We start from the raw sequence: 14,206 nt of genomic DNA on the forward strand, positions 1-14,206 counted from the left end.
AGAAGTATCCTACGAGAACCAATTGGCGATATGGAGTTTACAATAAGGAGCGCTGTATATTTTCTATTCTTATTTGTAAATGATGGGTTACACATTCCTCACGTCAGCAAAATTATAATAATAATGCACACGGTCACTGTTCTGCAGAGCTGGCTGCTAAACGTTTACCAACACGGGGGCCCCATGACCTAGCAATGTGCTCCCACCGTGGTACCTTTCTGTAAAATTTGAAACAATGTGTTTCTGCATTCTTTTTCTTAAAAGGATTGCAAATTGTATGTACATGATTCCGCCACACAAAATCTGGATCAGCCCCCAGAGAAGGCTTCTTGTCAACTGTAAACACTAGGCAGAAGTGGTGAAAATGGACATCATGACCAGTGATGAACGGAGATGTGGGGAAAGAGGGAGAGCAGTGGGGTCCATGGTGAGGAGAGGACAGGAAGAAACCCCAGCTGGGGAGGCCCCTTAGGGGGCCTGTGGAAATGTTTAGAAAGAAAGTAAGAAGGACTTCTGCTGGGAGGTGCTTATGAAGAAAAGGAAGCCGGCGGGTGAGGGGGGCAGATCACAGCCAGGAATGCAGCCCCAGGTCCCTCCCAGACCCCGACTCACCTTCTCATAGTATCTGATCTCATACTCCGTGCCGTTGGCCCCAGGGGCTCCAGCGGGGATGGGCTCCCGCCATGACAGGGACACACTCTGGGGCTCCACTCGGTCCCTGCGGATCTCATCCTCCTCCCATGGTGCTGAAAGTAAGTAATGCAAGGTTCTGGACCCAGATCTGACTGTGGGGCAGGGACAGGGGCTGGAAAGTCTGGACAAGCGGGGATTAGGGGCGGGGCTACTGGAGCCACAGAAGCAGGACCAAAGGGGCTGTGGGGGACAGGATGTTCCTGAGGCGCGGGGCTTGAGGGATAGCGTCTTTGCGGGACTAGAGGGAAGGGAGGCCCCTCTCACCCCACAGCTGTCTGCTTCCCTGGCTCCTAGGGGGAAAGCATCAGGCCACGTGCTGCTTGCCCATACCCTATACTCCAGCTTTCCTCGTGGTGGCTGGTTCTAATCCCCCAGGCTCTTTCTACACTCTCTGCGGTTTGGAGACATTAGAGAGCAAAGAAGGCAGGAAGACGAGCTACTTAACTATTCTAATAGTCTGGGCAAGAGGTAATATACTCAACAAACTAGGGATAGAAGGAAACTACCTCAACATAATAAAGGCCATATATGAAAAGCCCACAGCTAACATCATACTCAACGGTGAAAAACTGAAAGTTTTCCCTTGAAGATCAGGAATAAGACAAGGATGCCCACTCTTGCCACTTCTATTCAACACAGTACTGGGAGTCCTAGACAGATCAATCAGGCAAGAAAAAGAAACAAAAGGCATCCAGATTGGAAAGGAGGAAGTAAAATGATCTCTCTCCACAGATGACATAATCTTATACGTAGAACACCCCAAAGATTCCACAGAAAACACTGTTAGAACTAATTAACAAATATAGCAAAGTTGCTGGATACAAAATCAAATCACAAAATCATTTGCATTTCTACACACTAACAATGAACAATATGAAATAGAAATTAAGTAAACAATCCCACTTACAACAGCATCAAAAAAGATAAAATATTTAGGAACAAACTTAACCAGAAAAGCAAAAGACTTGCACACTGAAAACTACAAGACACTGCTGAAAGAAACTGAAGAAAACACAAATAAACAGAAAGACATCCATATTTATTGGGACTTCCCTGGTGGTCCAGTGGTTAAGAACCTTCCTTCCAATGCAGGGGACGTGGGTTCAATCCCTGTTCGGGGAAATAAGATCACAAATGCCGCGGGGCAACTAAGCCTGCACGCCGCAGATACTGAGCCCACACGCCACAACTACAGAGCCCATGTGCCACAACTACAGAGTCTGCACGTCACAACTAGAGAGAAGCCCATGTGCTACAACTAGAGAGAAGCCCACGCACCGCAATGAAGAGCCCGCGTACTGCAACAAAAGATCCCACATGCCACAGCTAAGACCCAACACAGCCATAAATAAATAAATAAATAAATAAATAAATAAATAAAATCTGTGTTTTTTAAAAAAAAAGACATCCATATTTATGGAGTGTACACTTAATACTGTCAAAATGTCCATACTACCCAAAGTGACCTAAAAAAATTCAGTGCAATTCCTATCAAAATCCCAATAGCATTTTTTGCAAAAATAGAAAAAAAATTCTAAAATTCATATGGAATCTCAAAGGACCATGAACAGTCAAAATGATCTTGAGAAAGAAAAGCAAACCTGGAAGCCTCACACTTTTTTACGTCAAAATGTTACAAACCTACAGTAAACAAAACAGTATGGTACTTGGCATAAAAACAGAACTATAGACCAATGGAACAGAACAGACAGCCCAAAAGTAAACCCTCACATATATGGTCAAATGCTCCTCTACAAGGAGGCCAGGGCCACACAATGGGAAAAGGAAAGTATCTTCAACAAATGATGCTGGAGAATTTGATTTTTGTTTTGTTTTGTTTTTTGGCCACGCTGTGCAGCATGTGGATCTTAGTTCCCCAACCAGGGATTGAACCCATGCCCCCTGCATTGGAAGCGCAGAGTCTTAACCACTGGACCACCAGGGAAGTCTCTAGTGCTGGGGTATTTGAATATCCACATGCAAAAGAATGAATTTGGGCCCTTACCTTCACCACATACAAAAACTAACTCAAAATGAAATACAGGCCTAAATGTAAGACCTGAAACTATAAAACTCCTAGAAGAAAATATAGAGGAAAAGCCTCATGATATTGGATTTGGCAATGATTTCTTGAATATGACACCAAAAGCACAGGCAACAAAAGCGAAAATAGACAAATGGCACTACATCAAACTAAAAACATCTGTACAGTAAAGGAAACAATCAACAGAGTGAAAAAGCAGTCTATGGAATGGGGGAATATATTTACTAACCACATATCTGATAAGGGGTTAATACCCAGGATATAAAAAGAACTCCTACAACTCAACAATAACAACAAAAACCCACAAATAACGCAATGGGCAGAGGACTTGAATAGACATTTCTCCAAAGAAGATGTGCAAATGGGCAATAAGCACGTGAAAAGATACTCAATATCACTAATCATCAGGGAAATGGAAGTCAAAATCACAATGAGATATCACCTCATACGTGTTAGGATCAAAAGCAAACAAACAACAACAACAGCAAACAAAACAAAACAAACAAAAAAACAGAAAATAACAAGTGTTGACGAGGCTATGGAGAAATTGGAACCCTGTGCACTGTTGGTGGGAATGTAAATTGGTGCAGCCACTATGGAAAACGGTATGGAGGTTCCTTAAAGAAATAAAAATAGGATGCAACTAGAGATTATCATACTAAGTGAAGTAAGTCAGAAAGAGAAAGACAAATACCATACGATATCACTTAACATGTGGAATCTAAAAGATAACACAAATGAACCTATCTATGAAAAATAAACAGAATCAAGGACATAGAGAACAGACTGGTAGTTGCCAAGGGGGAGGGGGCAGGAGGAGGGGTGGAGTGGGAGGTTGGGTGTAGCAGATGTAAGCTTTTATACATAGAATGGATAAAAAACAAGGTCCTACTGAATAGCACAGAGAACCATATTCAGTATCCTATGATAAACTATAATGGAAAAAATATTTTAAAATGTATATATGCGTATAACTGAATCACTTTGTACAGCAGAAATTAACACAACATTGTAAATCAACTATACTTCAATTAAAAAATTGATAAAAAATACAATAGGGCTTCCCTGGTGCCGCAGTGGTTGAGAATCTGCCTGCCAATGCAGGGGACACGGGTTCGAGCCCTGGTCTGGGAGGATCCCACATGCTGCGGAGCGGCTGGGCCTGCGCGTCTGGAGCCTGTGCTCCGCAACAAGAGACGCCGCAATAGTGAGGGGCCCGCGCACCGCGATGAAGAGTGGCCCCCGCTTGCCGCAACCGGAGAGGGCCCTCGCATGGAGACGAAGACCCAACACAGCCTAAAATTTAAAAATTTTTTAAAAAAATACAATAAAATAAAAATAGAACTACCATGTGATGTAGCAATCCCTCTTCTGAGTATATAGCCCAAGGAAATGAAACCACAATTTTGAAGAAAGTTCTGTACTTCCATGTTCACTGCAGCATTATTCACAATAGCCAAGATATGGAAACAACATAAGTGTCTGTTGACAGATGAATGGATAAAGACAAGAAAATTATATACGTATATATTTAATGATATGTTTTTCAGCGATTAAAAAAAAATATCCTGCCATTAGCAAAAACACAGATGCACCTTGAGGGCATTATGCTAAGTGAAATAAGACAGAGAGAGACAAATACTGCATGATCTCACTTATATGTAGAATCTAAAAATGCCAAACTCGGGACTTCCCTGGTGGCGCAGTGGTTAAGAATCCACCTGCCAATGCAGGGGACGCGGGTTCGAGCCCTGGTCCAGGAAGATCCCACATGCCGCTGAGCAACTAAGCCCACGCGCCACAACTACTGAGCCTGTGCTCTAGAGCCCGCGAGCCACAACTACTGAAGCCCACGTGCCACAACTACTGAAGCCCGCGCGCCTAGAGCCCGTGCTCCACAACAAGAGAAGCCACCGCAATGAGAAGCCCGCGCACCACAACGAAGAGTAGCCCCCGCTCGCCGCAACTAGAGAAAGCCCGCATGCAGCAACGAAGACCCGATGCAGCCATAAATAAATAAATAAATATATAATTTTAAAAAAATAAAAAATAAAAATGCCAAACTCACAGAAACAGAGAGTAGATTGGTTTTTGACAAGAGCTAGGGGGTGGGGGAAATGGGGAGATGTCGGTCAAAGGTAGGAACTTCCAATTATAAGATGAATTACATCTGGGGATCTAATGTATGGCATGGTGTACTTGAAAACTGCTAAGAGAGATCCTGAATGTTTTCACCAGACTCATAAAACATACGTATGTGAGGTGGCGGATGTGTTAACTAACCTTCCCATGGCAATCATTTCACAATACACACATACACCAAGTCATCACATTGTACACCTTAGACTTACACAAAGGTGTAATTCAATTATATCTCAATAAAGCTGGGGGAAAAAATAATGTGATGTAGACATACAGTGGAATACTATTCAGCCTAAAAAAAGGAAGTCCCATCACATGCAACAACATGGATGAACTTTGAGGACATTATGCTGAGTGAAATAAGCCAGTCACGAAAAGACAGATTCTGCATGATTCCACTTCTATGAATTATCTAAAGTAATCGAACTCTTAGAAAGTAGAATGGTGGTTGCCAGGGTCTGGGGGGAGGGGGAAAGAGGAGTTGTTGTTCAAGGGGTATAGAGTTTGCATTTTGCAAGATGAAAATGTTCTAGAGGTCTGTTGTACAATAATTGCGTATAGTTAACACTACTGTACTGTACACTTAAAAATGGTTAATTTGGTAAATTTCATGTTATATGTTTTTTTACCACAATTAAAAAAAGTACTGATGCCCAGGTCATAAACCCAAAGCAATTAAATCATAATTTCTGTGGGGTGGGACTCAGGCATTAGCATCTTTTTTAAAAGCTTCTCAATGATTCCAGTGTGCAGACAGATTTGAGAACCTAGTCTAGATAATGGGGGGACAGACAGTAGCAAACAAAAAGAAACAAACAATAGTGTAATCATGCCAGAATAAGGTACCACCAGGTTACTGGGAGGAAAGATCATGACTTCACTTTAAGTGTGTTGAGCAGAGAGGTTCCCAAGAGAAGATGCCAGAAAGGTAGCTGGATAAGTGGTTCCAAGGCTCCCAAAAGGTATCTGGGAGGGTGATAGAGATCTGAGAGCCATCAGGAGGTGATTCGATGAAACTGCCCAGGGCAATGCACAGAGAGAGAGAAGGCAAAGCTTTCAGGAAACAAGCCCAAGAAAAGGCAGGCAAAGGAAGAGGAGCTTGGAAAGGAGAAGCCAGAGAGGTAGGAGGAAAAACCAGGAGCAAAGGAGGCTACAGAAGCCCAGGGAAGAGAACATTTAGGAAGGTTCCTTCCTGACTCTTCCAGTTATTAGCTATTGGGCCACAGGCAAGAGCCTCGGTTTCCTTATATGTAGATTGGAAACAATAATGACCTCCTTAGGCCTGCTGTGAGAATTTTATGAATTAATGCACATGGAGAGCTTAGCACAATACATGACACAGAACAAGCATTCAATACCAAGTTTACCAGCAAGAGGAGCCGCTGGTTGGCAGTGTCATATGCTGAGCAGAGACGGGGCAAGATGATTCAAAGTGCCCACTGGCTTTAACAATGTGGAGGTTCCTGGTGACTTCAGGGGATAGAGGGGAAGTGGACAGCAGGTGGCACCGGGCCGAGGAAGTGGAGAGAAGGGCACATGGAGCTCACTCTTAGAAAAGCGTATAAACATGGCTTCCAGTTTTAAATGGTAACCATCTAGCAGGCCCCACCTCCAGTCTCTCCCAAATTCTAATTAAAACCCAAAGATACAAAGAGCTGAAAACACAGAATGTCACCGTAAACTAATCTTGACAGCTGATTGCCAGAATGGGGTGATGGGGAGTAGAGTGGCATATTTCCACCTACGATAAAGCCAGTGGTACTGGACTGAAAAATACAATTGTAGTGCACCCTCAGGCTATGCTGCTCATAGAGTGACATTGCCTCCCATCCTAAAAATAACTTGGAAGATCCTTTATCCTTCCTCCCACTGTCTGACCATTTAAAAAAAAAAAAAAAAAAAAAAAAAAAGCAAGGTCTTTGTCAACTGGACAACGAATGCACAGCCATCACTCTACTGCACAGTTGCTTTGGAGGAAAAGTGTTCTTCCCTATCCCCAGAGAGTGCCTCTCAGCCTAGATACACTTGGAGATGGCAGCTCCCAGAAAAGATGTAGGCACAAAGGGAAGAAGACTGATGAAACATCCTAGGAAGGGGCACAATCCCTTGTAGATACAGATGGAGGGCAGAGATAGGAAAGAGCCAGGAATGTCATTTTTTAAAACTGCATTTGTTGAAAGTTATCAGATGGCCAGGATATAGAGGTAGGAGAAGGTTGCATTTCAGCCCCGCAGAGCTATGTTAGATGAAAGCCTGATAAATCCTGACAGTGGAGCTAAAACCCGAGCCCAAGCACCTGCCCTCCCACTGTAGATTGGTAATGAGATCAGTCAGCACCAAAGTGGGGCTGAGAGTACAGCAGACACTACTGGAAACCTATTCAACGGCCATGTCCCCCTTCCCTGCTGACTGAGACCAGTTTTTGATTCAGGGTCTACTGTCCGCCCTGAGATGACTCAGGTTAATTCTGATTGTTCTAAAACATCTGTGTGCACTCATTCCCTTTGTCAATAATTGGGTTAGGGTTGGGTTCATAAGCCAGTTCTGGCCAACAAAAGGAGAAATCACCTAAGGGGAGGAGGGATTATGGGAAAGGTTTCTGGCTTTTAAAAAGATACCAACATTTTCTATGTCTACATCTTTATTCCTGCCCTGCAACTGAGGACACGGGGTGGGAGGGCGAAGCTGGGGCAAAGTGAGAGTAGCATCGACATTATATACACTACCGAATGTAAAATAGCTGGCTGGTGGGAAGCAGCAGCATAGCACAGGAAGATGGGCTCGGGGCTTTGCGATGACCTAGAGGGGTGGGATAGGGAGAATGGGAGGGAGGCTCAAGAGGGAGGGGATATGGGGACATGTGTATGCATATGGCTGATTCGCTTTGTTGTGCAACAGAAACTAACACAGTATTGTGAAGCAATTATACTCCAATAAAGATCTATTAAGAAAAAAGAAATAAAGGAATAGAGTCACAACTAAAAAAAAAAAAAAAGATACCAACAAGGAAGAAACAGTTCTTCTTCTGCCCTGGATGGTAAGGACATGATGATGTTTGGAGCAGCTGTATCCAACTTGCCACCATAAGGGAGCCACCCTATGTTATGAGGATGGCAGAGTGGAGAGAAAGAAAGAACCTGGGTCCTTGAGGGCACTGTTGAGCTGCTGAACTAACCAAGCTCTAATTCCCCTCTTCTTAAGCTAATAAGTCATTTCAGTCAAATGTCATTTGCACTGAGACATACTGTTACTTGCAGCTGAAAGCCTCACAAACCAGTAAAAAGGACAATTCATGTATCTTGTTTCAGTTTTTGGTTTTTTTTGGCAAACATCAGCTATTTCCTTGTTTGAGAACAAGTAAACAGAAAACACTAAGAAATTGGGCATATGAAAAAGTATTTCTGAATAAGCAAAAAAAAGTATTACTCTAAAGACTCAGGAGGGGACTTCCCCGGTGGCGCAGTGGTTAAGAATCTGCCTGCCAATGCAGGGGACACGGGTTCGAGCCCTGGTCCGGGAAGATCCCACATGCCACGGAGCAACTAAGCCTGTGCGCCACAACTACTGAGCCTGCGCTCTAGAGCCCGCGAGCCACAACTACTGAGCTTGCATGCCGCAACTACTGAAGCCCGCATGCCTAGATCCCATGCTCCGCAGCAACGAGAAGCCACCGCAAGGAGAAGCCCGTGCACCGCAATGAAGAGTAGCCCCCGCTCGCCATAACTAGAGAAAGCCCCCACGCAGCAACGAAGACCCAAAGCAGCCAAAAGTAGATAAATAAATTTCTTTAAAAACTGAAGACTCAGGAGGAGCAGATCTTTAAGAGCGATTAATATGACAGAAGAACAAGTAAGGAGACTGTTTGGCATCTTCAAGAAGATGAAAGAAAACACAGCCTCCTGAAATAGGAGCAGAAGGCCACGAAGAGAAAACAGATGGAGAAGAAAAAGAAACAGGATGAGATGAGATAAAAGTGGAGAAAGTGAGAAAGGCGTGTAGGGAAACTAAAAATGCATTAGCAAAATCAAAATATTTAAAAGTCATTACAAATATAAGGAATTTAACAAAATTACAAGCAGAATGGGAAAGTTAAACCTCTTAGTCCTTGGAACATCAAGTAGACAATAAGAAGGAAATAGAAGAATTGAATAATATAGTACTTAATATATATGGAGATGGAGGGGGAGAGAGAGAACACTGCAGTATAAAAATAATATGCAGTGCTTCAAGGTAGCCGTAGAATAGTTAAAATGTTTACCATACCTTAGCCCTCAAAGAAAACCACAATAGTTACTTTAAAAAGTAAACACTGGGGACTTCCCTGGTGGCGCAATGGTTAAGAATCCGCCTGCCAATGCAGGGAACACGGGTTCGAGCCCTCGTCCGGGAAGATCCCATATGCCGCAGAGCAACTAAGCCCGTGCTCCACAACTACTAAGCCTGAGCTCTAGAGCCCGCGAGCCACACTACTGAGCCTGTGTGCCACAACTACTGAAGCCTGCGTGCCTAGAGCCTGTGCTCCGCAACAAAAGAAGCCACTGCAATGAGAAGGCCGCGCACTGCAACAAAGAGTAGCCCCTGCTCGCCGCAACTAGAGAAAGCCCGTGCGCAGTAACAAAGACCCAACGCAGCCAAAAATAAATTTAAAAATAAATAAATAAAATAAAATAATTTTAGTCGAAACTACAATACTAGAAGAAAACACAGGTGTAAGTCTTCATGACCTTGATTTAGACAATGGTTTCTTAGATATGAAACCAAAAGCACAAGCAACTAAAGAAAAATAGATAAACTGGACTTGATCAAAATTTAAAACTCTGAGCTTCAAAGGACACTACTAAGAAAGTGAAAGACAGGTGGCTGCCAGAGGTGGAGGTGAGAGGTGGGCAAAATGGGTGAAGGTTAATCATTAGAGAATGCAACTCAAAACTACAATGAGGTATCACCTCACACCGGTCAGAATGGCCATCATCAAAAAATCTACAAACAATAAATGCTGGAGAGGGTGTGGAGAAAAGGGAACCCTCTTGCACTGTTGGTGGGAATGTAAATTGATACAGCCACTATGGAGAACAGTATGGAGGTTCCTTAAAAAACTAAAAATAGAACTACCATAGGACCCAGCAATCCCACTACGGGGCATATACCCTGAGAAAACCATAATTCAAAAAGAGTCATGTACCACATGTTCACTGCAGCTCTATTTACAATAGCCAGGACATGGAAGCGACCTAAGTGTCCATCCACAGATGAATGGATAAAGAAGATGTGGCACATATATACAATGGAATATTACTCAGCCATAAAAAGAATCGAAATTGAGTTATTTGTAGTGAGGTGGATGGACCTAGAGACTGTCATACAGAGTGAAGTAAGTCAGAAAGAGAAAAACAAATACCATATGCTAACATACATATATGGAATCTAAAAAAAAAAAAAAAATGGTTCTGAAGAACCTAGGGGCAGGACAGGAATAAAGACACAGACGTAGAGAATGGACTTGAGGACACGGGGAGGGGGAAGGTTAAGCTGGGACGAAGTGAGAGAGCGGCATGGACATATATACACTACCAAATGTAAAATAGATAGCTAGTGGGAAGCAGCCGCATAGCACAGGGAGATCAGCTTGGTGCTTTGTGTCCACCTAGAGGGGTGGGATAAGGAGGGTGGGAGGGAGATGCAAGAGGGAGGAGATATGGGGAATGTATGTATATGTATAGCTGATTCACTTTGTTATACAGCAGAAACTAACACAACATTGTAAAGCAATTATACTCCAATAAAGAAGTTAAAAATTTTTTTTTTTTAAATGGGTGAAGGTGGTCAAAAGGTATAAACTTCCTGTTATAAAATAAATAAGTCCTGGAGATGTAATGTACAGCGTGGTGACTATAGTTAATAATACTATATTCTACATTTGAAAATTGCTGGGACTTCCCTGACGGTCCAGTGGTTAGGACTCCACATATTCACTGCCAAAGGCCCGGGTTCAATCCCTGGTCAGGGAACTAAGATCCTGCAAACCGTGCAGTGTGGCCAAAAAAAAAAAAAATTGCTAAGAGAGTAGATCTTAAGAGTTCTTGTAACTATGTGTGGCTGTGGATGATCTAGACTTATTGTGTGATCATTTTACAATATATACAAATATCAAATCATTAAGTTGTATACCTGAAGTTAATATCATGTTATATGTCAATTACATCTCTGTTGGAAAAAAAAGTGAGTGGCAACCCACAGAGTAGGAGAAAATATTAGCAAACCATGTATCATAATTGTCATTATGTGTTGAACTGTGTCCCCCAAAAAAGATATTTTGAGGTCCTAACCCCCAGTACCTCTAGAATGTGACTTTATTTGGAAATATGGTCTTCACAGAGGTAATCAAGTCAACATGAAGTCATTTGGGTGGGCCCTAATCCAATGTGACTGGTGTTCTTCTGAATGGGGGGAAATTTAGACACAGAGAGGGACTCTCATAGAGAGAAAATGATGTGGAGACACACAGGGAAAAGAGGGCCATGTGACTGGAGTGATGCATCTACAAACCACGGAAGGCCAAGGACTGCCAGCAAACACCAGAGGCTAGAAGGAAAGAAGGATTCTCCCTTAGAGCAGTCAGAGAAAGCATGGCCCAGCTGACACCTTGATTTCAAACTTCTAGCTTCCAGAAGTGTGAGACAAGAAATTTCTTTTGTTTTAAGCCATCTTTTTGGTATTTTGTTATAGCAGCCCTAGGAAAGTAATACAAAGGTATACAGAATATACAGGTTAGACAAAAAACCTCTTATAACTCAATGACAAAAAGAAAACCCAGCACATGAAAAGAGGTTCAACATCATCAGTCATTATGGAAATGTAAACTAAAACTGCAGTGAGATACCATTTCATATCCACTAGGATGGCTAAAATCAGCAAGACAAACAAGTGTTGGTGAGGAGGTGGAGAAACTGGAAGCCTTGTACATTTGCTGGTGGGAATGTAAAAAGGTACAGTTGCTTTGGAAGACAGTCTGGCAATTCCTCAAAAAGTTCAGCAGCTCCTCAAAAAGATAAAAAAGTTTCCATATGCATTGGTCAGCTCAGGCTACCATAATAAGATACTGTAGACTGGGTGGCTTAAACAACAAAAATGTATTTTCTCACAGTTCTAAAGGCTAGAAATCCCAGACGATGCTTGCAGATTCATATTTGTATTCTAGTGAGGGCTCTCTTCCTGACTTGCAGACAGCCACCTTCTTGCTGTGTCCTCACCTGTCTTTTCCTCTGTGTATGCACAAAGAGAGCAAATGAGCTCTGGTGTCTGTTCCTCTTCTCCTAAGGACACTAGTCCTTGGGATTAGGGCCTCGCCCTTATGATCTCATCAACCTTAATTATTTCCTTAAAGGCCCTATCTCCAAATACAGTCACACTGGGGGTTAAGGCTTCAACATATGAATCTGGGAGAGACAATTCAGTCTATGACATCATATGACCTAGTAATTCCACTCCTAAGTATATACCCAAGAGGACTGAAAACCTATGTTTCCACAAAAACTTGTACATGAATGTTCATAGCAGCATTACTCTAATAGCCAAAAAGCAGAAACAGTCCAAAGTCCATAAACTGATGAATGAATACACAAAATTGTGGTATATCCATACAATGGAACGTTAGTCAGCCATAAAAAGGAATGGCATACTGATACATACTACAACATGGACAAACCTTGAAAACATTATGCTAAGTGAAAAAAGCCAGACATAAAAGTCCACATACTGTATAATTCCATGTATATAAAATGCCCAGAATAGGCAAATCCGTAGAAACGGGGTAGATTAGTAGTTATTAGGGGCTGGAGCGGGTGGGAGGAATGGGGAGTGACTGTTAATGGGTTTCTTTTGGGGATGATGAAAATGTTCTGGAATTAGAGAGTTTGTGATAGTTGCTAGGAAAAACGACTGAACTGTACACTTTAAAAGGTAAGTGAAATTTTATGGTATGTGAATTATATCTACAAAGAAAATGACAATATGAGCAATGTGATATATTATGTATAAAAACATACCGGATGTGACCAAAGCTATTCTCAGAGGAAATTTCATAGGCTTAAAGTATTAAAACTATAATATAAAAACTAAGCACTGGGACTTCGCTGGTGGTCCAGCGGTTAAGACTCCGTGCTCCCAATGCAGGGTTCGATCCCTGGTCAGGGAACTAGATCCCACATGCATGCCACAACTAAAGATCCTGCATGCTGCAACTAAGAGCCCGCATGCTGCAATGAAGATCCTGCCTGCAGCAACAGAGATCCCACGTGCTGCAACTAAGACCTGGCACAGGCAAATAAATAAATAAATATTTTTTAAAAAACCCAGAAACTAAGCACTGAACTCACCTAGAAAAAGACTTCAGGAAATCAGGAGGATGGTATTAATAAAGATAAAATCATAAAATAAGTGACAAAAGTAAAGAGCAGTGGAATTGATAAGTTCAAGAGCTGGTTATTTGTCATAACCAATAAAATTAACTTCTGACCAGAATAATTTTAAAAAAGAAATCACAGGACACAACATGAAGAAAGAGAAAGTAGAGTTAACTCCAGATACTATGGAAACTTTTTAAATAAGCGTTTCTGGGCTAATAAATTAGAAACAGATCATCAAAAGATTTTCTATGAAAGTACAGATTAACAAAACTGATTCAAGAAGAAGTTATAGAAAAGACTGGGAACATCAGCAAGGTACAGTTTCCCAGGCAGTTTTGCATGCCTTCAAAGAATGATAATTATGCTATTTAAACTGTTCCAGAACAGAGATAAAGAAGAGATTATTCCTGATGCCTTTTTCAAAGCCAGCCCAAAATGCTAAAACTTGACAAAGAACACAATAATTTAGAAAAACTACTCTCTCTTATAAATGTAGATGGAAAAAATATTAACATATAAGCAAATTAATTCAGCAAATATTAAAAGAATAATACACTCATCTGCAGTAGGGTATAATCTAGGAAGGCAAAAAGAACTCACATTGAAAAAATCCATTAATAGAATTCATCGTATCGAAAGGTCAAAGACAAAAAAACGTGGTCATCTTGAAAGATGCTCAAGAAGCATTTTGTAAAATTAACATCCATTGCTGATTTTTCTAAAAAGTTCAGTAAAAAGTGAAAGCATTAGGGACTTCCCTGGTGGCGCAGTGGTTGGGAGTCCGCCTGCCAATGCAGGGGACACGGGTTCGAGCCCTGGTCCAGGAAGATCCCACATGCCGCGGAGCAACTAAGCCCGTGCTCCACAACTACTGAGCCTGCGCTCTAGAGCCCACGAGCCACAACTACTGAGCCCACGCACC

General features: G+C 42.1%; 1 protein-coding gene across 1 annotated transcript in view; it reads right to left on the reverse strand.

Annotated features, from left to right (window-relative positions):
- EPHA10 (EPH receptor A10) overlaps nt 1-14,206 on the reverse strand; it is a 39,828-nt gene that overhangs the window by 14,023 nt on the left and 11,599 nt on the right. The window contains exon 6 of the mRNA XM_068537880.1: nt 613-746. Coding sequence (XP_068393981.1) covers nt 613-746 — 134 coding nt within the window. The remainder of the gene's footprint in view (nt 1-612; nt 747-14,206) is intronic.

The sequence above is a fragment of the Eschrichtius robustus genome, chromosome 3 (assembly GCF_028021215.1).
Source record: "Eschrichtius robustus isolate mEscRob2 chromosome 3, mEscRob2.pri, whole genome shotgun sequence".
Classification (NCBI taxonomy): domain Eukaryota; kingdom Metazoa; phylum Chordata; class Mammalia; order Artiodactyla; family Eschrichtiidae; genus Eschrichtius; species Eschrichtius robustus.